Source organism: Haliotis rubra, unplaced genomic scaffold (genome assembly GCF_003918875.1).
Source record: "Haliotis rubra isolate DU_JTF1 unplaced genomic scaffold, ASM391887v1 Scf667, whole genome shotgun sequence".
Classification (NCBI taxonomy): Eukaryota; Metazoa; Mollusca; class Gastropoda; order Lepetellida; family Haliotidae; genus Haliotis; species Haliotis rubra.
The window spans coordinates 41,427-68,258 of record NW_025767376.1 but is presented as its reverse complement, the minus strand read 5'-3'; the positions used below and the strand labels follow the sequence as shown (position 1 = coordinate 68,258).

Below are 26,832 nucleotides of genomic sequence, written 5' to 3'. Positions count from 1 at the left end.
AGTGGGATTGATGGAGAGTAGCAGGGGTAGATTATGTGGACCATATTCTTCCTGAACTTAGCGTCTCCAGTATGTGTGGTGCTTTGTTTTATGTTCCAGACGCTTCCTAAATAATAATCTCCGAGTCATACATATTTGAATTATTATCTTTCTGTCTTGAATACAACGTAGGAAAAATACTATAGCTAAAATGGATGGAATTATATATAGCGGGAGCGAGAATTATCAGCTCCGTTGTCAAATGAGGTCACATGGGTATTATAAGTTGTACGCTTCTCTCGAGGGTAATACGGTATGATGTACGCCTTTTTGTAGCAGTGTCATCCCTCGCCTACCAATATTCATCTTACCGCCATGGTGAATGTACTAATTTCATTATATCTTATTTTGAAGATCGATAAGCTCGCTACGCTCGATAAGCATATGACATGTAAACAAAATTACGGTTGCCTATCGACTGGATTTTTTTAAATCGGTGGAACAGATTCTGACAAGATTAAAACTGCTATAAAAATGGTTAATTATGTTTAAGTTGAGTGTGTGAGCGATTCAATGTATAAAATAATTTAAAAAAAGCAGCGAAAGTCGGTAAAATAAATGTTTACATTGTGAACTCAAAAACAGCTATTGGAAATGTTTTCAAACTCCGTATGACGTCATACGATTGTTAGCGATACAGCTTCTCAGCGAAGAGTTTGGTGGTTACCGTGGCAGCGGGTAATCCTTTTTGCAGTTGTCACCCTCATGTGAAGGGTGACACAGAAACTTGTTAAAACGTCATTGACCAATGAAATTAGAGTATTTTACATGAAGGTAAAATAATAACTGGTCAAAAGGAGTTTATTTGTAACGAGGCCAAGGGCACATATACAAGAATATACAAATGAAGTCTGAAGAGTTTCTAAATACATAGTTCTTTTTATATAAGAATACTGTACACGTTTGATTAGATTCTCCGGAGATGTACATAATAGTCTTTTAAATTTATGGATAGAAGGAAATTTCCAAAAGTGTTCCGGAAGAAAAGTTATTCTCAATTCATTATACAAGTGACATGATGTGTGAAATGATACTCATCCTCTATAGAGGAGTTGGAAATGGGAGAGAAACGTAAACCAGGTTCGATTGATTGCAACCCTTCATTGTAACGTAGTGGCAAGACTGCATCTAAATTTGGTGTAAGTAGCGCTCACCTTATGTTCTAATATGATATACAGGTATCTTTCTGGTTCAAATATGAATTTATATTCTTTATACATCACATATCTAGAGCTGTTATTCAAAGTGGAAGTCCAACTTTGAGAAAATTAATTTATCAATGATTGGTTAATCCAGATATATCCAAAGCCATGAGAAAACAAAATATATTTTATGAACGATACCTAAACTTTAAAATTAAAATTAATTTATAAATATCATTTTCTTATGAAACAAGGAATTGGAATTCAGTGTAACCACAGTTGTTTGTAGTGTCTCTTTTCACTTTCACACAAGCAAATTCGGATCGGCTGAAAAGTAGGTCATTGTCTGAATTGGTTAATGAGACACATGTTTCGGTTTGATATATTGGATAGCGACCACATTCGCCATATACAATAGCATAAGGAGTTTGTTCCTACCCTTAAAAATCATTTGCAGACCAGAAGATGTTCCTTTTCCAATAATTCATTTTGTTTGACTCCCCAAATCTCACAGCCATATAATAATATCAGCATCACCTGAGAATAAATAAATTTAAAATATATTTTCGGGTATACTTTTGTATTGTCAACCTGATGACGTCCAGCTCAATAATGACGTCATAAGTCTCGTTCCATGACCTAACAGTGTTGGGTCAACAGCCCGTTGCGAATGGTTTGAAGTAAACTTACAATTAAATGTATGATACTGGTTTGATAACGCTGTTTTTCAAGGCATTATCATGTGCAGAAGCCCATCGTCGGGCAGTTAATTGAAGACATAGGGCTTCTGCAAATGATAATGCCCTGAAAAACAGCGTTACCCCTATAATAATCAATAATGATACGATATATAATACTAAAAGCGGATTCATTCTACATTTGTCGTAATATGATATATACAGCTAATACCCAATGTAACTAATATACCGGCCTAGGTGTAAATGTTGTGGTGTTCACAATCCTATCTCCCCGACCCCACCCCATGTTCAGTGACGGCTTTTAAATCTTATCATTCATTCTTTAGAAAAGAGTTTTACCAAACAGGTTGTATATGCTGTTACGATCTTAATCTTTTTTAACGTTTATACATCGACTCGATTAGAATCACGAAACGACAACTATAAACCCTTGCAAAGAGAGATTATAATTTGTGAGAATATCGATCCAGAACAGCATTACTTCCATGTAACCTTTGAAAACGAGTTTTGTGTACCTTATGTCAGTTTACATGTATTCAGGAGGATATTGACCAACGCCATGCGGTGTTCACGTTTTTTGCCATGCAACCATGTGGTGTATAATACAAACATAACGCTATTATTGGGGAAATAATCACTTTATTAAAATATTGAATAACGATCAGTCAGAATCAGAATTAATAACAGTGATCAGTCAGAATCAGTACAAACATTATTCAAAATGACCAACTATGTCACAAAATTCACACTGAGTAATTGACACATACAACATTAGATAACAGACAAAAATATTCTTTTGATTTACATCAATAATACCAACATGTTCGATATCATACAATCCGGACATATATGGAGATTCTCACCCAAGTGTCTACTGATATCAATTATATCAACACGAGTTGATAAAAGTTATGAACGAGTGTTGATATATTTGATATTAGAAGACACGAGAGTGAGATTGTATTTATCATAAAAAATTACTTTTATTAGTTTTAAATGAAAAATATACATATCTGAACACGATACTACCAGTAAACTTCCAGTGCAGCAATGTCATAGCATTGTGACGACATCAGGTTTTTGACGTCATATCATTGTGAATCATGTAACTGATGACGTCAGGGCATTGTTCAAAATCTACTGTCAAAACGGACCTCACACAAGTAATATCTTAAGTGGAACAGTAGTTTGGATGACAAATATTTGATAGCTTACAACTGTAGTTGGTATTCAGAAATTGCTTTCAGAAATTGATCTGTAACTTCAGTTGTTGGTATCTATTGTCTTCTTCCTATCAACATCAGGTTGAATTCCACATAACAGGTAATACAATATTAAAAAACCGAACAATTTTCCCCGTTACAAACGTCCTCCTAAAGGGAGCACCATTTCCGATTGAATATGATTCCATAGATGAACACCCTGCACTCCTAAAACAACCCGAGGAGTCCTGGCGTGCAAAGAATGGGTGTTTCATTCTCGGATTTCAAATTTGTGAGGCAGGCCGAACAATTTACACACATATTACAGAGTCAGAGCGACCTGCCAGACAGAGGCCGGCTGGATTGGCTGAACAGTCTACGCCCCTTCTGGTCACTGGCTTCCCTTTCTTCTAGTCTGTTTGCGCTCTTCCAACTGCCTGCCCGCCTCCCCTATCCTGCCTGCTCTTACAGGCAGATAACGATTAAGGATCTGTTTAGATCGGCAATTCTAACGGACATAAAACTTCTGCTTCGGTCATATTTGACGAGTTTTACATATTTCCGGAACGTTTACAAGGCAAATAGTGTTACAATAGAGCATTGAGGTCATTAGGAAATATCAGATGTGAGGTAAGTAGTTTTGGACGGGTCCCCAGACGGTAGTTTTGGTTAAGGGAGGTTGAGGGAAGGTTACGGGAAATGCATTGACTGATCCAAGTCACGTGGTCATAGCTGATGCGTATGCTAATGTAGGCAGGACGTCACAGGTCAGGAAAGGTTAATGAAAGGTGGGTGTTGTAATGCAGTCATGCAGTCTTATAGAAAACCCTTTATAAGACGTGAAAAACAAAAGCAAAGTGTAATGAATAGAGCTATGTATAGCGTGCTGCGATGGTCTATCGAGAGGCATCCTTCGATGTGCACATGCAGCTTAGAGGTGCCTGAACGTCTGAATTTGGGTGGTAAAAAAATCTTCGTGAGCGCAATATTATTCTCCAAGGTAATCGTGACTCCTTCGAGACTCGCGTAAGCGTTGACGTTTTGCTGTATGTAAATTGAGCATACGTGATTTTGATGTTTTCGAGGCCAACGGAGGTTTACATCTCGGTCGGGTGATGCCTCCCCGAGAAAGAGTTCAATATAAAGCGTAGAATTGTTTGGAATCCCTTGTGCGAAATCGTTCGTGTCATGAATTCAAACACCAACTGTAAACTCGTATTTCGACTATCCGGTCGACTTGCTAGCAAATGACCCCCTTTATTCGGGATGAGGCTCATTAGCACACTCCTTCGTTGCGAGGGGACGTAAGGCGCTATGAGAATCCCCTTATAATGATCCCTCGACTCCACAAACATGTAGGGAGAAACGAAGGTGATATCGAGTAGCCAGTCGATTTGGGAGGAGATCAACGTCCATTGGTTATCATCGGTTATGACGAACTGGTACAACATGTTTTTTAAGAGACTTCGGGTCTCGACATTGTCTAAATCGCCTAGATTGCCATCGAATGCCGGGACCATCACACATTTGTTATTGCCGTTGCGGACGAGATTGTATTGGGTGTTTTTCAAGAGCCCTCCGGTTACAACATCGTCTAAATCTCCTAGGTTACCACCACCACGGACTTCCACTCGCCTGTAAGTGTTGTTTCTTAATTCTAAACCATATATTTTGCCTTCGACCCCAGGGTCGTCCCCGAGAACGGAGATCGCTGTGGTAGGACATTTCCTAATTCGCATGGCCGTTCCGGGACCCGAAACTTGAGTCATGGTTTTTTTATGTGCAGCGTGGCGCTTAGCTAGCCGATATGCACTGGTTTATGTTTTTTATCTAAAACAGATAATTTGAGTTCCATGATGTTGCCTCGCGTTGCACTTTTCCGTTTTAACCGGCACGGCTCTCAGCAGCGTGGAAGGACCTTCTCCTTGAATTCTATCGGTCGTGCTTACCACGTCAGCGTACCATTTGACTCATTCAGTCGATGAATAGCTTGTTGTTCCCTCTAGATTGACTAATGTTCGTCCATCACGGGTAGTAGGTGAGATCGCAGAGAGCGACTTCGAGGTCCCCCAATGTGTTATCGATCGCATGCAGCAGTAAAACGGGCTTGCCGTTTGTGATTCCCGGGAGAGTGACGTACATGTTACACATATACGAGACACTGCGGTATACTTTCAATATGTCTACACCCAAGTACAAGCCTGGAGTGATTTATCCTAAAAGCGATAATATAAGTGCTGCTAATTTGACGCAAACGAAGATCGTGGTGGATGCAAAGGAGGGTTCCCACTTTCGAGCTCGATTTATCAATGTTTTTGAAAAGTATAGGCTTTCGGTCACGAATGTCAAGGCAGTACATGCATGATGCATCAGATGCAATTTTGGCAGAATCAACTCAATTTCGCGTGTGGTGCGCGACGACGGGGTGCAGTGTTACCTTGAACGACACTCATCATGATCCGCTGAGTCAGTCTGTGTTTACGTTTCACTTTTACTACCAAATCATACGCATCCTCAAAGAAATCAGCGCCCTGCTTCCGCAGGACAAGGCGTGGAATGCAGTAATTAATCCATACAATAGGCGGGCTTACGAACGGATTTGTGGTGATTTCGAAATCGATCCGAATGCGAATTGGCGTATACCGGGTACGAACCACTGGTTGGGCATTCCGTACAGTGGAACGCTATCTGTGAAAGAAATCAGAGAAGATTTACTGAATAACCCCAACCATCAGTTTGCTCTTGTTCCGGAAATGCCAAGTAGTGGAGCACGCACTGTGAAAAAATCAGCGATGATTTACTGAAATGAGGTTTATTACGTCAGGACTTTGCTCTGTCGAGTAATGAATGGCAAGATGATCGTATGAATCTTAAAGGCGGTGTTGCTTTCACCTACGCTGAAGACGATTGGAAAGTATATATGTTGGATACGTCGAAAGGGTTTTCTCGTCCTGGTGTCGTCAGACTGAACGATTCGATTTGAACGTACGTTTTGGCCGTGCTGGGGGCGCAGTTGCAAACGCGTTCTGGCATCGTGGGTCAAGGGACGGCCTACGACGCGCCGAAACATTTCGTGTCGAACGTCGAGGATGCCATTGCCAGACCGGCGACTGAGGATCCACAAAGTGGTGGGCTACAACAACGAAATCGTCATCGCGACCGCCGATCAGAAACTGGGCATCAATCCCGATGTCAACGTGAGTCGAGTCCCACCACCCACGCATGCAACGGGCATAGTAAAACCACCCCCGGAGCTGCCCCACGTTCAACCCACATCACCACCATGCCCCACATCGGTGGTCGAACATCAGCAACACCTCGATCGTAAAACGGCGCTCGTGGTCGGCGGAATCGCGGTTGGGGTGTGCCTCATTTCTTTAAAACTTCTTCAGCGGCAACTTACACCAGGCCGGCCGTGCCGACGACGACCGCCAACAGGTTCTGGCCGAACCACCCGTTTTTGACAACAAGCCTAGCAACCAGGACACGATGCTGCCCAAGATGCCCGGCATGGCTTCCGCGGCTTTGCAGGGCAGTCTCGCTAGGGCTTCCCCGAGTGATTTCAACTGTTTTTGGATCCAGTCTCTGACTTTGCTACCTTTTGTGGGTGTTGGTGTTGTACCGCCGCCGCCTGTCAGCACTAAGACGAGGGTCGAGATGATGAAGCCCAAAGCCGCCAGAATGCTGGTGATGGTGTTCCCTTGCCCTTGCTCCCGGAACAACGTTTGCATCCTGCCGGCCAACGTGGTGTCGTCGTTCAAAACTCGGTCGATGGTTTTGCGCATGCGGCTGATCTGCGATTGGTCAATTCTCGGTTGTATGATGCCGCTTCTAATCGGGTCGATTTTTCGTCGTTCAACTGACGTAGCCTTTCCTCGATCTGACGTTGGCTGATGTCCTTGTCCATGACATCTTCTTGTTCGAGTTTGGTTGTCTCATAAGCGATACGATCGTCGAGTTCTTTCAGTTTGGCCATGTTGTCCACGAGCGAGCCACGAATGAGTCCAGTCCTTACGTTTTCCAGATCTTGGACGACCTTGGGTGGAAGTTGTTTGTGTCTTGCGCCGCCGTAATCTCGCAGGTTTAATTCGTCACGAACGAAAATTGGACGCCGTGTTTTCTGGTTTTCCGCTCTCGATAAAAAACTTGGAAGTCTCGATACGGTGGCTTGACGTAATTTTTATCTCGTTTTAAAGCATCGTAATAGTCGTTGACGGTCTGTTTTATGAGTTCATCGCTCAAGAGGTCTCTCGTTAACAAAGAGTCGGCGTAATCATAGTCATCGTGCAAAGGGGTTCTGTGGTCCCCCCAAATCGTCCATGGGAATATCATCACCAAAACCACCTTCAGCCATGGCTCTATTAAAGATATAAAAAAATACTTTCAATATAAACGATGTTGGCCTACAGACGAAAACTCGATCCTTTCCGAACATTGAGAGAACCCCTGGCGCTCAAAGCCGGGCGTCAATCCTTGACGATCACCAATAATCCGAGCACGATCGACAAGAAGCAAACGCTGTTGGTGCGCTATCCCAACCTGGAATGGCGAATAAACACAAGGCCATCGCCGAGGCATTTGGGAACCGATTTTGCATCCCGCTTTACTTCGAGTTGCTGGAGGGTTACATGCCGTTTTACCAAGCTGCACTGGACGACAGGCTGGAATACGAACGAAAAGTATTGGGACCCCAAGATCACGAAAGTCGAGGTGACCGTCGAGGGCGTGCCCAACCAGCTGTTCAGCCAAGGCATGCGCGCTTACGGTCAGTCGAAAGAGATCCCAAAGTAACCGGCGATCAAGCGCCCGCCGGAAATCAACTCGATCATCAAGCACCTCGGTCTCGCCTAAGTGACGCTAGGAGAGTACTTGACGACCAAGTATGCGCTGTGGTTGAACATGCGATCTACGGACGACGATCGTTTGCACGGTAGCAGACGTCGCATCGAGAATGGCAGCGAGGGGATCACCATCCAAATCACCAAGAAGGCTCAAACCGCGGGTAAATTAAACCTATATTTGTACGTGATCATGGATGCGCAGCTTAATAAAGACAATGGAAGATTCGTGCAAGCCATCTATTGATTTGCCTCGCGATCCTAACTGCGCCATCGTGGGTGGTCAGACGGGATGCGGGAAGACCGTGTTTGTCTTGGATATGCTGGAAGGGTAATATCGGAATGTGTTCGATCATATCTGGATTCTTTGCCCTACGATACGCGTCGGTAAAATGAACACGGAGAGAGCGTGGGTGATGAATGACTCAGAGGTGTACACAATCAACCCGGGGAGTACGTTTACAGCACTGGTTGCGAGCCTTTCGTGAGAAGTCTGAGGGACAATCGACGCTGTTTATCCTAGACAATTGCAGCGTGAATACAGAGATCACCAAAAAGAGAGACATGTTATCGTATTTAGCGTTTTCAGGACGTCACATGAAACACAGCGTTTGGGTCCTCACGCAAAAATTCAAGTCGGTCCTGAAAGACCTCAGGGAACAGACGTGATGGGTCGTCCTGTTTCACTGCAAGGATAGGGATTCGTTCGAGGAATGTTTAAGGGAAAATGACGTGATTCCCACCAAACCTGAGCGAGAACGCGTGAGAAACTTGTTAGCCGAAACGAAACACTCCAAACTCGTTCTGAAAACAGACCAACCCGTGGCTTAAAATCAAACAACCTGCTAAGCATAGAAAAAAGAAACACTTCTGCGAATGATGTCTGCACGGCTTCACGCGAGCCAACCTGCTGGAAGCACACCAGGCGGATTGCCGAGGCGTGGGAGAGACGGCCGTCTGAATCGACATGCCTCAAGAACATCAAAACATCTTAGCGTTCATCAATCGCAAACATCAAATGCCAGTGTCATTTACGCTGACTTCGAAGCGCTCATCAAACGGGTTGACCGCAACACGTCGCCACCCGACACAAATCGCAGTTTCACGTACAAATCCCATAAAAAACACCAAGCCTGCGGGTTCAGGTACGTGGTCGTTTGATGCGACGGTGAAACAGAGACTCCCGTGATCTACTGAGGTCCCGATGCGGCCGAAACGTTTCTCACGTTCTTACAACGCGAAGAACCAAACATGAGGGAAGCTTTGTCAGACCCTGCCCCCATGGATATGACGCCGGAGGATAAACTCGCTCACGAAGAGGCTCAGAATTGCTACGTGTGCGACCAACCCCTGAACGGGGATGTCGTGAGAGATCATTGCCACATCACCTGTCGATACCGAAGTGCCACCCACAATGCGTACAACCTCCAGATTAGAATCGATTCCCAATCCCTCCCCATCCCCGTGGTGTTTCACAATTTGAGAGGGTACGATGCTCACTTGATCATGCAGGCCATCTCGAACATCGATGGCGATATCAAATGCATCCCCAACAACACGGAGAAATACATCTCCTTCTCGCTCAACGGTCTGAGATTTATCGACAGTGCTCAGTTCCTCCTGTCGTTGCTCGACAGTTTGGTCAAGGCCAACGATACCTTCGCCATTACCAATTGATACACCGACGTGGCGACTCGGTCTTTGTTGTTACGGAAGGGCGTGTAGTGGTACGAAATACATGGACGATTGGTCAAAGTTTGACGAGCCACAATTACCTCCCATCGACCGCTTTTACAGCCATTTGACCAAATCCCCTATATTGCAGGACGATTACGACCATGCCCAGAACGTGTGGGAAAAACTGGGCTGTCGGCATTTAGGTGATTATCACGACCTGTACTTGAAAACGGACGTCCTGCTGCTGGCCCATGTGTTCGAGACGTTCAGAACAACGTGTTTGAAACAGTATCAACTCGACCCTGTCTGGTACTACACCAGCCCCGGTCTCTCGTGGGATCCGCTCTTGAAGAAAACCAGAGGTAAACAGTACGCTAGAGCCAACAACCCATACGTAGAAGGTTACGACCCGAGCAAGCCCACCAACCATCTCCTCTATCTCGACGCCAACAACCTGTGCGGCTGGGCCATGAGCCAGTCTCTACCTACAGGCAGGTTCGAAAGGTTGGACGATGAGATCAATATCACGAGCATCGCACCAGATTCGAACAAAGGCTACATCCTCGAAGTGGATTTGGAGTATCCCGCGGCATTGCACGCTGCTCACAACAGCTATCCGCTGGCTCCCGAACGGTTGACGGTGAACCGTTGCTCAGGAAAAATAAGCTTGATGCGCAAGACCAAGTACATGGTGCACTATCGGAATCTGCAACTTTACTTGTCGCTGGGCATGAAGCTGACTAAAATACATAGGGTGCTGCAATTCGATCAAAGTCCCTGGATGGAACCTTACATTTGGCTGAACACAGAGCTGAGAAAACAGGCCACCAGCAATTTCGAGAAAAACCTCTACAAACTGATGAACAACTCGGTGTTCGGTAAAACCATGGACAAATTGAGAAACCGGGTGATGGTCAAACGATCTCACTAGGAAGAAAAACTCAGGAAACTCATAGCCAGCCCGGCCTTTAGCCGGAGCAAGCTATTCGATAACGACTTGGCAGCGCTACACATGAACAAAAGCCGCATCAAGCTCAACCGGCCCGTCTACGTGGGGATGATCATTCTCGACCTCTCCAAACATCTCATGTACAAATTTTATTACAACCGACTCAAACACCAGTACGGCGATAGATGTGAAGTGCTGTACACGGACACGGATTCACTGCTCATGGAAATTCGTACCTAGGACGTGTACGAGGACATGGCAAAACACATCAATTTGTACAACACCAGCGATTACACCCCAGACCACGCCCTACACAGCACGACCAATAAAAAGGTTCTCGGCAAGATGAAGGACGAATGCGCGGGGACACCCATCGCGGAATACGTCGGGTTAAGACCTAAAATGTATTCGATTAAAAAAGCCGATCATGACAAAATCCGAAGGAGGAAAGGGGTCAAGGAATACGTGGTGAAACAACTCATCAAACACACCCTCTTCAAACAGTCTCTCTTCGATAAACGCACGTTCAAAAAGAAGCGACAAACACAACATCTACGGCATCACACTCAACAAGACCTCTCTGTCGCACCTGGATACCAAACGATGGCATCCACACTTATAGCTATGGGTACCAACAGTAGGCCTCGACGCGTTGGGAGTTTCCGAGACCCCCAATAAAGGAAACTCCACTCGATGCGTCGAGACAATTGAATGAACGATAGCGTGTGTACATCATGGAGAAGGTTTACTACAGCCCTCGGGGTTACTAGAAAGGTGTGGGTGCCATTCCAAAGCTAGCCAAAGCCGCTCGCGTCTCCGAGGATACCGCCAAAGCTTGGCTTAAAAACAAACCATCTGGCAAGTGTACCTGCCGGCTCCCGAATACATCCCGAGAAGAAAGTTTGACATTTCCATACCCAATCGTACCCATCAAGCCGACCTCCTGTTTCTCCCGCACGACAGGGTGAGAAACAAAACGTACAAGTACGCCCTGACCGTCGTGGACGTTGCCTGTTGCTACAAGGAAGGCTATTCTATATTTAGCTATTTCTATCCTACTTCAAATTCAAATGTGTCCTTAATATTTAGATACAATCTAGTGTCACTAAGATATAAATAGAGAACCTCACCCAAGTGTCTACTGATATCAATTTTATCACCATGAGTTGATAAAGTTACAATATCCGAGGCTTGCTGTGAATATTTTTACCTTTATCAACGCGTGTTGATATTATTGATGTCAGTAGACACGAGGGTGAGATTCTATTTATGATAAAAAATCATTCTTCATTAGTTTTCAATGAAAAATATACATCTCTCAACACTGTACTACCATTAGACTTGCAGTGCAGCGATGTCATAGCATTGTGACGTCATCAAGTTGATGACGTCATAGCATTGTCATGGCATTGTACAATATCTACTGTCAAAACGATATCTCCTAGGGGATATCATATGATCTCACACAAGCGATATCTTCTGCGGAACACAGTTTTGGATAATAAAAGGTGATTTCTCCACATTTGGATTTGGATGTCATTTACTCTGTCTAAATTCATTTAAAAAGCTAGTCTTACAAGATACAGTTTGCAGCAACTACACATAGCCAAACCCATATTGACACAGTACATCTCTCAGTAAAGTAACCCATGTTTTGCATTCTGGATTGACTATAGACATTTCTGATAAGGCATCATATACAACACCAATGTATCTATGATTTTCACAGTTGATAAGCTTTAACCAATAATGTAAGATACGTAATATTCTACTTGTGTACATAGGTAGAACACAATTTAATTTAAACAATCCCTATTGTTGGCTAACTTGAAAATAGGGTTTATTACTAGTTATTCTATATAGCGTAAATAATGCTTTGCTAGCTTGTTCAGACAATATTCTTTGAGCCTCCGAAAAACTACCCGAGGGAGTAAAAGCTATAGCCAAATATTTAAAGCTATTACAATTTCCAAATGACTACCTGCGTAATTAAAGTATCTTGAAAAAAATATGTCTTTTGTTTATGTTTCATCATCATCAAGTAGCCCATCTCCCCTTTGAAAGAATGTCAAAACCCATTAGTTCTCCTTGTCAGGTGAACGAATTCCAGCTCCTGCAAATTTAAGCGTTTAAAACATGCGGCTAAAGCCGCCGGTTTTAAACTAAATTTGCGGATGTTGAATTACGATGAATCCCGGAAATTTCACAAACGTAACTATTTATCTTCTAAATACAACTTATCAAAAATGATCAATTTAGGTTTCTCTGCATTGAAATGACATTGACCCTTTCTGTACAAAAACAAAAACATTTCGTTTGTGATTATCGAACATGGTTAACTTCTTATAAATCTGTTTAAGAAATGGAGGATTCAACACGAGTGTTTATTATGTGTGGGAAATAGCAACCGAGTCTCAGTTAAAAGAAAACCTATGTCTGTTTCCCTCTTAAGGACTAGATTAATCATGATCAATCTTAGTTACCAGTCTTTGTGTACATTGGATACATTGTGCTTAGTAATACATGTTTTTCTTTGCTGCCATGTTAACAAAAATAGACATCATCCACAAAGTTTCTCGTATTTTTAACACCTGTCCAACTCTCCAAGTTAAATGATCAATAGGTTTTTTTTGGTTTTTTCAATGTATTCACTTACTTTGATGATCTGATATAGTTCCGTAATGGTTAAATGACCAGTTCTCTTTCACTTATTTACCTAAATGAATGAGACATCAAAGAGACTCTTGAAAAGGTCCCATCGGTTTCATATTGAGATCTTTGATAAATCATACAAGTACAGAAATGTATCAAAGTATAACACACTTGTATTTTTAGAGATATCAAAGTCATTAAATTTAACAAAGGATTTCGCAAATGAACGTTAACTTGATGAAACAAGGAACATCGACCAGACCTCTGTATACAGCAACGCAGTTCTCTGCCAACTGACCATTTGGTTCATGAGGATGCCACATACTGGCATTCACGAGGCGTCCGTTGTTCCACACAAAGGTCCCATCTACAGCCTTGTCATCGGCACCAACGTACACGTAGACACCTGCAATTCACATATTATTCTTCAATATAGACCTAGCGATTGTCGTTTTGCCGTTAAAGTTACAACGGTTTTAGGATAGTTCATGTACCGGATCCATTCGTCACATATATATAATGAGTGAGTGAGTTGATTTACGCCACTTTTAGCAATAGTCCATCACGACACGAGAACTGAGCTTCACACATTGTTCCCATGTGGGGAATCGATCCCCGGGTGTTCAGCGCGACGAGCCACTAGGCTAACCCACCGCCCCTCTCCTCTTCAAATATAAGTAAACATGAGCTTGTCATGTAAAACTACTGGATCGTATGGTTTTCAGTTTTGACCGTGGCACTTGCGTTTACCCCTTACGTTTTATCAATGTAAATGTGGAATTGCGTAGTACTGTATAATAATGTTCAAATGTTGCACGAAACCCTTTATCTGGTCCCGCAGCTCAAATCGCCGTACGCTTGAGAAAATAACATACCCTAGCTTGCATTAATTAAATGACGATTACCAAAAGAATGTCATAGTTCTATGGTCCTGTCTATATTTATCTTGGACTTAATCTAAAAAAAGTACCTTAGTCTTGCGTCTGTGTGCAACACGTGCACAGAATCATCATCATCAAATAGAGTGGTCTGACATCACCATTCTCGCTAACAATCAAACAGACTTCACTAAAGGCAAGCTCATCGAAGCCATCCACATCAAACGCCAAAATCCCAACATCAATCGAGACCAAGGATGCTTCATTCCATCCGCTTACGATGCACTCCTCCACCAAGCCCAATCTACTGTATAAACTCCACTGTATAAACATGTCATTATTATTTGTACATCATTGGCTTCCACGCCTGTCCTTTGTCTACTCACTGGCTTCATCAGCTCACTGCCTAGCCAAATATGTTAATTACGTTGTTCGCTTCGTTACATCGTTACCATTGTTACAGTATGTATGTATGTATGTATGTATGTATGTATGTATGTATGTATGTATGTATGTATGTATGTATGTATGTATGTATGTATGTATGTATGTATGTGTGTATGTGTATGTGTGTGTGTATACATATATACAGTGTGTGTGTATACATATATACAGTAAAATACCTTTATAACGAACTCCAAAGGACCACTGAAATTAGTTCGTTATATCCCTAGTTCGCTATTCACGAAATTCCATTGAAAGAACAATAAAGACATACTGTACAATCCGATACACTTCTACTCCGTTTATTTATTCATTCATACCGCAGTTACATTCTTTCTACTACAAAGTCTGTGATCCTACTTTGTCCACGCTTGGCCGACTGCATACGTGCTACAGCCTCATTCAAATCGGCAAGTGAATCAAATGAAAACATATATCTGTATCGAAATGTCGCACTCACGAATAAAAGAAGTTGTTATCCATAAAGTTTGTTTTATAGCTTTAAGTCTGTTTTTATCTTATCATTCAGGGAGATACCAGTCAGTTGTCATCGGTGATCACAGGTCAAGTCCAGTATCCCTGGCCTGCGGTGTTCCGCAATGGTCGGTATTGGGACCTGTACGTTTTCTTCTCTACACCAACAGCATTGTTCGGGTGGTACAACAACATCGCGTCAATGAACACTCCTATGCAGACGATACCCAAATATTCAAGACATGATATGACACCATCTGCTCTTAATGACATCACAGCCTGTGCATATGATATACATAGATGGATAATGAACAGGATGCTCAAACCGAATGCAGAGAAAACAGAGGCCATTTTCTCGGTACGAAACACCAGCGCCAATCTATAGAAGAGACTGGTTAGTCGATCTGTCATTCACAAATTGATTTCGTGTCAAAAGCTTGGGCATTGTGATTGACTCAAATCTGACCGTGGAATGAGTGAGTGAGTTTAGTTATACGCCGCACTCCAGCAATATTCCATTTTTTGGCGGCGGTCTGTTAATAATGGGGTCTGAACCAGACAATCGAGTGATCAGCAGCATGAGCATCGATCTACACAACTGAGATACGATGACATGTGTTAACCAAGTGAGCGAGCCTCCTACGACAAGCAAGGGTTACTGAAGATCAATTCTATCCTGGTCTGACCATGGAAGATCATGTGAACAACCTATGCAGGTCTGTCTAGTTCCGTCTGCGATCCCATTTCAGGTGTCCCCCACCGTGATATTGCTGGAATAGTACTAAAAGTGGTGTAAAACTAAAACTCACTCCGTCTGCGATCCATCGGTCAAATCCAGAACTATCTCACTGTTGAGGCCACAAAAAAGCCTTATGTAATCACTCGTCTTATCGCGACTAGATGTTGGCAATAGTCTCCTTTTGGGTGTATCCAAATCTTCATTGAAGAGACTCCAAATGATACAGAACACCACCGCCAGGATTGTGACACCTGTTTAAGGATGAGCTACATCACTCCGTTTCTCAATGCCCTTCACTGTAGAAGCCAGGATCAAATACAAGATACTCTGGTTGATGTTCAGGTGGCGCGAGGGCACAACTCCACCATACCTAAATAACCTCCTGTGTGAACATCGGGCAGCAGGAATTCTTCGCTCTGGGAGGCAACATCTTCTGAAAGTCCCACATTACAGACTGAAGGCCTAGGGATATGGACTAAGAACATTCAGAACTGCTGCCTCGATGCTCTGGAATGACCTTCCCTTAGAAATGAGAGGAATTAAGTGCTTTGACAACTTTAAGTTACAGATGAAAACTCACCTCTTCACCATCTAAAACTGTACAGAGACTCACTAGTGTTTCCACCTGGTATCCAGTCTTTTATAAATTAAATGTATTGTATTCTATTTCGTGTTGCACTTTGAGCATATGTTTTCATGGAATCTAGTGCTATACAAAACCACATTATTATTTTTTACAGATTAAAAATCGTATGCAGAGGTGGGGTTCGGGTGATCCTGGCACAGTGAGGCTGGTAAGGCTCACCATCAGCTCAGGGCCCTTGCCCATTCTACACGCAGCCCAGACTGCGAATGGGACTTCTCCCAGGACACGCTGCCAAGTCGAACCCACCAAGAACTTTCCGGAGAATATGAAGACTCCCCGACACTGCACCCTTCTGCAATACCAGAGTGTCAGAAGGGCTGTGCTCCCTGTGGAGAACCCGGGCACTCTCCTGATCTGCACCAAGAGATCAGGAGGTACCAAACCAAGGGCGCCGGTAACAATGAGGAATCTGATGACAGTGTACATGGGATGCAAGCGAGACACTTCAAAGGCGAGGTCCACATATTTAGCCTGGCTTTCCTGAATCTTGCCAATCACGTTGCTGTCAAAAGGGACAGAAAAAACAAATGATATAAATAGATTCATTGGCTTTATCAAAAAGGACAAGATCAGGTTTGTTGGCTGGAATTCTTCTGAGGCTGTATATTGGCCTATTCCACAGAAGTTTGAAAACATCATTTTCCATGACGCCCTGGACATGTTCAGGGTCGTACCATGGATGGACCTCAGAGTCAAAGCAACTGGCATGGCAGAGACGGTAGTAAAAGAACGAGCCATGCCATCATGTCGTTTAAGATATGCTGTTTGTGCAAGGAAGGGCATCCACTGACAAGGTGTCGGACAGTCTCTGTAAATTCATTGCACCATTTCATAAAAATATCTTTTTTTAGAATCACATGTTGGCTATTGCGAGTGGGAAGTGACTGGTATTGGGTAGCAAGGTGTCGGTTAGAATACTGTCCACACACGTCATGTGCACACGATGCAATGGTTTCTCAGAAAGCATCTCCACAAATGACCGACTCTGGGCAGACTTGGCGAAAGACTTCACCTGCTTTACTCCAGTCGCTGTACCGTCCAGCAGTACATCGCCATCAATAAAATCAACCTCCAGTTTCAGATTCTGTCCAACAACCTTGTCACGCTTAAAATAGCTGAGGAATACCTTGACATGAGTCTTGACATGCATCACCAGAGGATCATTCGAAAATTAATACGTGCAAAAGTACACAAAAGAATTCTATCATGAAGAGCCTCCACATTAATCAAATCCCGGTCTTCTGATTTGATTGGCGTATATAAACGATTGAGAGAGGAACGAGGGTGGTGGGCGCTGTTGTCAGAAGGTCAGACGGTCAAGACTCTGGATATCTTGTTTTGTCCAATCAACTACTCCAAAGGAATAAGAAAGGACTGGCAAAGCAAAAGTATCGGTGGCTTTGACCTTGTTTCGAGCATTTAGCTCTGAGTTCCGGATTTTTAAGCGAGATTTATACTCAGCCCGAAGTTTGCCATGAATCTGGGCATTCTGGAGCTTGTCTCGAACTTGAATTCCAAGATAGGTGTTGGCCTGATCTTCCACAAGATGCTCAATACCTCCTCCACTTGTAACTTGACCGATCCATCATTAGTTACCTTGCCACGTTTCAGATGAAGAGTATTACATTTGTCGAGTCCAAATGTCATGCCATTATTTTTATTATCATTAACGTGAATATGTTGTCCATCAACATAGCCTAGTTATTTAGTTACGAAATCTGCATTTATTCATATGGTGGCGTCATAGGCCTGTGGTACTTATACACGAAGTGCTTGATGGTTCATATATATAATAGACACATGAAGGAGACATTTTTACACAGAGCCCGGTCATCCTAGCTAAATGTTTATGCAGAGTTCAGAGTGTCCCTCTTTCCCGAGCTATACCTAAGCAGTTTACGTAAAGAATACGCACACATGCTTACCTTGTTCAGAATTGGCGAACTCGATATAATGCAAAATACAGGAAGGAGGCAGGGTATGGACAAAAACATCCGTTTTTGCCCACTATGTAGTTTAAATGCTATTGAAAATGAAATTCATTTTATTTTTGTTTGTCTTGTTTATCATGCTATACGTCTTAAATACTTTCCTTATATACACGTGGGCACTATCAGTCACAGAGAGACTCTTGTAAGAATGCTACAGCCCTCTGATGCTTTACTGTTAAAAAACCTGGCAGATTTTGTGAAAGACGCTGTCAGTCTACGATCGTCATATCTTTAAAATTTCGGAAATGCAGCACCAATTGTAAATATTTGCATGTAATATGTACGTGGGCATGAGGCCTTATTACTGAAATAAATAAATGAATGAATATGATAGACACCAACACGCAGGATAACAGAAAAATGAAATCACGTCGCGTAAATGCTAGAAAATTAACATTGACTAATTGTGACAACAATCTTAACAACAACAAAAGAGATTTTCATCATGGATATCTTGTTTGAACAGAGCCTTCAACTGGCTGAACAGGAGTAATTGGCTGATAAAATATAGCCTTGCTACTTACCCATATTGATAGTTAGTTTCTGTATGGCTTCCCATTTGTGAGTGTCTGCAAGTACTACGAGTCTGCCCCCTTGTAGACCACACTGACTGACGGCGGAGTCTTGGGTGGCCTGCGTGGACGACAGCCAGATACACATCTGAACATCCTTTAGGAAGATGTATCCGTATTCTACTGGGCACCACCCTGAATGTATATATCAACATGTTTTGTTGATTGTAACTTCCAAGAAAATCAATCACAAATGAAATGTAATGCGAGACAAATCTCATTTCGGACACAGCATTCAAAGGCAATAAAACCTCTTCCATGACAACATGATGACCGACTATATCCTTGACATGTGTTTATAAATCACTATCAAATAGTGATGATATCAGGAGGTCGCGAAAAGGCGCGTGCGTCCTGCTCCACCCATCACAAACACACACAGAGGCAAGTCAAATATAAACATGGTAACAGGTGGCGCATGTCAAAACCTAAAATCTCTTATCGAACACTGTTATGTTTTTACAGGTTACATGTTACATCTATGTTTGATGTCATACGCACGACACACACACACACACACACACACACACACACACACACACACACACACACACATCATCATCATCATACAATTAAAAGTTGGAATGCAACCCCTTTTATTGTATTGTGACTTTTTAATCTCCTACATCCACAGCACACATTCTGTCTTGTTAAAACAGTAAACGTGAAGAACGATACATGTGGTATCTGTGGGAAGGGTGTTATAGCTTCTAATGTGCGGCATCGTGCAACGAACAAACTCTCATAGCGGGACTCGTGGGTGCTGCTGCTAGGGCAGGATGTGCTTACTAGGGTGCCAGCATGTGCTTACTCGTTTCACGAACACCCGGTGTCATTACTGATTTCCAGCTCACACCACCTTTTGCCCCTTATGTCAAATGTGTGGCAGTCTGAATCTGTTTCGGGGATCATCGAGAGTTATTTTCCTCTGTTTATTCTGATATTCCATGGGGGATAGGGGTAGCCTAATGGTTAAAGCGTTCGTTCGTCAGACCGAAGACCCGGGTTCGATTCCCTACATGGGTATAATGTGTGAAGCCTTCTTCTGATGTCTCCGCCGTGATATTACTGGAAAATATGCTAAAAGCGGCATAAAACTAAATCACTCTGATATTCCAGCATGAGAAATACCGCCAGTAATTGTTACAGTACCGTTTGTTAAGGCATAGTGTCTCTCTGCATCTCCCAGGTTTCCGCTGCTGACTTGTAGGAATGTGTCTGGAACGAAGATAGTGCACAAGGACGTGTTTGGGTTGAACTTGAAGATAGAACATCGTGGGTGTCGTGCACAGCTGGCAGCGCATGTATCTGCTCGTGTCGTCGACGATGTCGTCATCTGGTACTCATATACCGTGTGGCCAATGTGACGTTGTGTCAGCAGCTCAAACGCTGATCTGGTTCCATTCCTTGAGTTACACAAATCAAGAAATCAATATTATCAATGCTATCGGTTCTTCTTTAACTTCGGTGCTCTCTTCATGAAGGATGTACATCGAAGTTTATAATACATATACATGTACAAAGATATATCATAACTAACTGAAAAGGCGTAAATGTAACAAATTAGGTTATATTTGGAGCCTTTTGGAAACAATTCTAATATATTTTGCTAAGTAACGTAAAGTGTTTGTTCTTTTGGATTTATAAAGGTTCGCCATTTTTAAGAGATTCGGCCATTGTAGAAATTGATTTGGGATAAAATCTGATCTTTCTGAAATAAAGGCTTCACATTTAAAAAGATAATGGAACTAATCTGCAACTGCTGGTGAGCTGCAGAGAGGGCAAAGTCGCTCTTCTCTGGGTACTCCACTCCAGCGGCCAGTCTCAACCGGTAGGTTATGGTTTGATGTTCGGAATATCAAAAGTTCAGGAGGGTGTAAGGTTTTCAGGCTGAAGACAAGTGGGCAATGGATATCGGAACATAATGGTGAGAATTCCCTTATTCTTAGATCAGTGAGGATTTGCAAACATTTAGATGATGCCAACAAATAGTCGATTACACTGGTATCCTTGTAAGTTGTTTTGCCTGTCAATTTATCGTGGCCAATCCTACAATTACAAATAAACAAACTCAACTTTCTACGTATATCTATCAATTTATTACATAGTTATTTACCTTATCATTATCTTGTGTTCCACGTACATGAGGCAAATAATGTTCATCAAGAATAGATTCAGGTTCTAATGTTTCATCAATATCTGCATTGTCCAAGTCAAATTCATCCTTCAGGAATTCATCAAAAATCTTGTAATCGCATAAGGTACCTGTTCTTGCATTAAAGTCCCCTACTCAAGAGACATAATTTAAAACTGACTGTTCAGTATCATGAAAGGTATCTGTATTTGAATATTTAGATCCTTCAGGCGGTATGTATACTATACCAAGGTACATATCCTGATCTAAATCAAATACTGCTTTACTGATCTTAATCCATAAAACATAATTGCAGGTGTCATCTAATTGAGTAATAAAATCTTTATATTTATTTCTAATGGCTACTCCAATGCCCCCAGACCTTCGCCTGGCACCAGTTCTATGTTTAAGATATAAAGTATAACCATCTATCTGTAGGTCATCTAAATGATCAGTCTTTGTTTCCTGAAAACCAATGATGTCATTGTTGTCAATTAGATTCAGGAATTCTTTCTTAATCCACATACATTTAACGATATTATTTAACGATATTATTTGTTCACATCCATCGCCATCATCATTATCATCATCATCATCATCGTCATCGTCATTATCATCATCAGCGTCATCATAAGCATCATCATCATCTAAGATGTTATTATCTGCAGGCAGTATAATGCTATCAACACCTGAGGCACTGTTTCCTTTAGCCACAGAATTTGTAATGTCAGCATTAGTGACAAGATCACAAGTGTGAACTCTTTCAATATTTTTACAGTCTGTAATTGCTTCAAAAGTACAGTCAGCACTAACAGTATTTTCAATGTTGGGCATTAGGTCATTCTGTTTATCAGCATGTGTTGCTGCAACTGTCTCATTTCTTACAAGTTCAGTATTGTCATTCATAACCATGTTGTCTATATTGTCTTGGGCAACACCTTTTTCATAAGTAATTCCATCGATAGATTTGTAAGATTGTTCCCAATTAGTATCAGGTATTTGTTCAAATGAATAACACCTTCTAGGTTTAACATATAGTGCATAAGAATTATTTATCCGTGTATCACTAGTTTCATATGACATGTGGTTATGTTTGATATCAGTTTGGAGTAGTTTGATATCCCCTTGGTATGACAGTTCACATTTACCTCTATGCGCTCCCTGAAATACAGAGTTCGCAGCAAAAAAGCTAAGTGAGTCCAAGTCAGTATTAGAGTGTGAGTCCTGTGATACACTGAGTTCAACATCTCTGACTAGGGTTGGCATGTCCATCAAGCTTGCCATCCTGTAGGGAGACTACAGCCTCCTGTCCACATACAGCTTGTCGATGACCATGTAGGCCTGTTTACCTTGTTGTCTAGCTGATCTGAGCAGGGACATCAGGACCTCTCTACGGTACTGAGCAACTTCCTCCGGGAACTGCTCTATGACACTGTAGGGCTTTCTTTTCAGTCTCCGTGCGGCCGATTTTACAGCATCGCGTTCCCTGGTGTCGATAAACTTGGCGATAAGGGGTCGGGGTCTGTCTCCGTCACCTTGTCGCTTGCTGCCAATTCCGTGGACACGTTTGAATTCCATGTTTTCACTGTCCAACTAAGGGTGATCCTTTTATGAATAGTTTCAGGATTTGCTCACAGTGTTCGAGGGTGGGCTGGGGCTCGGTCTCGGGTATATTAGTGAATATTAAATTGTCTCTCATGGACCTACACCTGAGATCCACGACGTACTCACGTAAAGCTAAATTGTCCTCTCTCGATTTAGGGATCTCGGGTACACAAGTACCTAGCATGTTTTTCAGAGATTGAAGGTCCGCTTCAAGAGTAGCTTAGTCGTCGATCCATTGGTCATAACTCTCACCCACAAACTTGGTGCAGATTCAACTTCATCCAGGCATTGTTTAATTCCATCTATTTCCTGAACCTTTATTTCAAGTCTTGCCATGTCTGTTTTTATAGAGTCAATATCGTGTTTAATGGCGTCAATAGCTTGGCGTCCATTTTTTCAAGCTTCGTCATGATGGTTTTCATATCAAGGCTACATTGGGTATGTTGTCCAAACATTTGGTGTGTGGGGTAGGGGTTTAGTGGAAGCGGACCCTGGAGAGGATAGAAGGGGGGTAGGGATACTAGGCATGGACAGTGTCTAGCGGCTGTCTAACAAAATCACCTGTGTTCATGTCTGCAGGCCGCTTACTCTGTGGCGTGCCTCTCGTGTTCGTGTCCGACTCGGTAGCGCTGGTCGACGAGGAAGCCTTGTTTTCCTTTTATTATCCAATTGATGTATGGCTCACCAGGGAGAATACATTTTCAGTGATATTTAGCCAAATTACAATATAAGAGATAGAGAGATCGGGAGCGATTGAAAATGCATACCAGTCCCCGCCATCTTGGTCACGTGACAGCAAAACACTCAATGAACCCCTTAACCATGTTACATGTCATTGTAGTTGACGATCATATGTGATGATAGTTGAAGGTTACATGTGAATGTAGTTGACGATCATATGTGATGATAGGTGAAGGTTACATGTGATTGTAGTTGACGATCATATGTGATGAAAGTTGAAGATTACATGTGGTTATTGCAGACGATCATATGTGATGATAGTTGAAGGTTACATGTGAATGTAGTTGACGATCATATGTGATGATAGTTGAAGGTTACATGTGAATGTAGTTGACGATCATATGTGATGATAGTTGAAGGTTACATGTGAATGTATTGACGATCATATGTGATGATAGTTGAAGGTTACATGTGAATGTAGTTGACGATCATATGTGATGATAGTTGAAGGTTACATGTGATTACAGTTGACGATCATATGTGATGATAGTTGAAGGTTACATGCGGTTATTACAGACGATGATATGTGATGATAGTTGAAGGTTATATGTGATTGTAGTTGACGATCATATGTGATGATAGTTGAAGGTTACATGTGAATGTAGTTGACGATCATATGTGATGATAGTTGAAGGTTACATGTGGTTATTTCAGACTATCATATGTGATGATAGTTGAAGGTTACATGTGATTACAGTTGACGATCATATGTGATGATAGCTGAAGGTTACATGTGATTACAGTTGACGATCATATGTGATGATAGTTGCAGGTTATATGGAATTATGGTTGATGACTATTTGTAATGAAGGTTACATGTAATTAGTACTTCATTTTCCTTCTGTCATCATATTTGAAAAAGGACTATGTTCAAACACTTACGTCATCCTTGACAGCAGTTGCAGCAGACACATCATGATCTTAAATCTCATCATGTATTTGGGACCGTCTTTGATATGATATCTTCAAGAGACACTTGTTCTAAGAGCGACACCAGCGACAGATCTGCCGGTGTCAATGTTGCCAGGCCGTTCAAGAAGAATTATTCATGGAACGCGGTATTATTTGATGACGACTCATTATAAATTGTCGTTGTATCGACAATCAATTGTAATATTAAAGATTGTTTTAAGACAATCTGCTGGTGTCACAACACAGTAAGGTTTCCAGGCATGCATGACCGTTCAAGAAGAACAAATCCTGGTACACTATATATTTATTTGATTGCATGTGTCTATACTGACGTCTCATTATAAATAGTAGTTGTGTCGGCAGTCAACTGTAATTGATGGTTCTGCTTCTGAAATATACTAATTGAATTTTGTTGGAACAGAAAAGCCATCCTCGTATAAACTGTACTTGATTCCCAGTAATGAAGTTGATTAGATGAGCCTAATACAAGACATGCCATCCTTAACTATGAAGTGTTCAGATCAATGCATAGATACAATGACAACACTCCTGCAATATTCACTAAAATTATGTCGGTTCGCGACTGGTAGAATGCACACGATGTAAAAGTTAGAAAACAAATTGGACAATCAATTACAATCAATTGTAATATTAAAGATTATGCTTCTGAAATACAGTACTAATTCAACTTCTTGGATACAATATTTCATTGCATACACTGTCCTTGATTCTTACTAATGGTTTTGATGAAATGAGCCTAATACAAGATATTCCATCCTGAACTATGAAGTGTTCAGATCAATTCATAGATACAATGCCAACGCTCCTGAATTATTCACTGACATTATGTCGGTGCGTAACTTTGTCACTGGTGGAATGCACACAATGAAATAGAGGAATATATATTGGAACAGACCTGCCATAATTGAAACGTCTGGCTGGTTGCCCAACATGAACATTTATCTCTATTGACTTACTCACAGATAGGATAACAATTACATTTAAGCATCACTACGCATTTTATCACGGTCCTTTCATTTGTGAGGCAAGGAATGTACCAAAAGCAATCATCGGTTCTACCAATGTGAATCTACAACCACGACGATTATCAAAGCCCCCAGGCATTTAACTGATATTTTGCTATCTCGGAAAACAACCAAGTACAGTTACATGAACACATTTAATTTTCTACTTTGTACCCAACTGTCCCACACAACTCACTTTAGTCATTGGGAATGTGTTTCCAAAAGGCTTGATACGGTTAAATCGCTATCTTCAGAGGGTCACGACAATTTGTCAAATATTTTAATTTTTTTAATTTTTCTATTTTTCTCAAAGTACAGGTCACATGTCGCATGTTGTAATCAACAAATTAGATTAACAATTGCATGTTCTTAACACCTTCAAGAGAATATGTATTTATGTAAAGATGCTAATATCAGAGCCTATACAGCTATAAACATAGATGTATATTGGTCTAAAGTCTTTGCTTATGTTCAATGTTAAATATGGACTGTATCCAAAGCAGGTAGTATATTACTAGGCAAATAAAGTATGTAGCGATGACCAAAATTTTGTAAATCTTTCATATGAATAGGTTGTAAAAGCTATGCATTTTGAGAGATAATAGTATTGGCAGCAGATTCTAAAAATATTCTTTTGATCTGGTACTATTCCATACTTTCGGTTGTGAAACATTGTCTGTTTAATAAGAAGCAAAAATATATTCAAAGGATCATTTCGATGCTCCTTTAATCCAAATAGTATGATTTGTGGAGTAGGTTTCATCCTTATTCCAGCATCAGACATGAGCTACTCTTCAATTTTCTTCCAAAGTCTATTTATGAAAGTACAATCCCCAAAGAGGTGGAAAATTGTTTCATTAGAAGTATCACAATAGCTGCACAGTGATGAGTCACTGACTTTTATTTTATGTAAATAATAATTTGTGCCTAAAATATTGTTAATAATTTTCATTTGGAACCATCTTAATTCTGTACTCTGTGTAGATCTAAATGGTATAATGTTGTAAGTTCTCCAATCTGATTTATCAATGTTAGATTCAAGTATGGTTTCCCATTTTAAATTTGAGGCTGATTTCTTGACTATTGACGGGAGAAGAGTGATATAAAACAACTTGCTACCCTTATCAGAATCTAACAGTTTATGAGTGTAGTAAGGAACAATAGGCAACTCTAATGATAAGTGGTCTGAGTTAAGGGTAACAAGATTATAATTTTTTTGTAGGTGTTTCACACAACTGATCAGACTTTGATAAGATAAGAAACTGGCATTTAGCTACAAATTCATTAAAATCTAAATATTTTCCATCATTATCCAGTAGATCTTTAACCGACCTTACTCCTTTCTTGTACCAATCTGAGTAAAAAGGTGTTACCAATAATTAGTTTGTTGTTGAACCACAAAGGAAATGTCAGAAATTCCTCTACACTTGGTGATAGTTCCAATAATGTTTCTATGTAATCTGCCAAAGCCATA

At 41.5% G+C, this 26,832-nt stretch overlaps 1 protein-coding gene across 1 annotated transcript; it reads right to left on the bottom strand.

Moving 5' to 3' along the window:
- Nucleotides 1-12,350: 12,350 nt before the first annotated feature.
- On the bottom strand, nucleotides 12,351-24,420 carry LOC124257574 (brevican core protein-like). Its single transcript, XM_046691673.1, has 4 exons — nucleotides 24,304-24,420; nucleotides 20,094-20,347; nucleotides 18,894-19,076; nucleotides 12,351-13,603 (listed from the first exon to the last, which is right to left on the bottom strand). Exons 1-4 carry the CDS (start codon nucleotides 24,354-24,356, stop codon nucleotides 13,401-13,403), a joined length of 693 nt encoding a protein of 230 aa, XP_046547629.1. The 5' UTR covers nucleotides 24,357-24,420; the 3' UTR covers nucleotides 12,351-13,400.
- Between the last annotated feature and the right edge of the window lie 2,412 nt (nucleotides 24,421-26,832).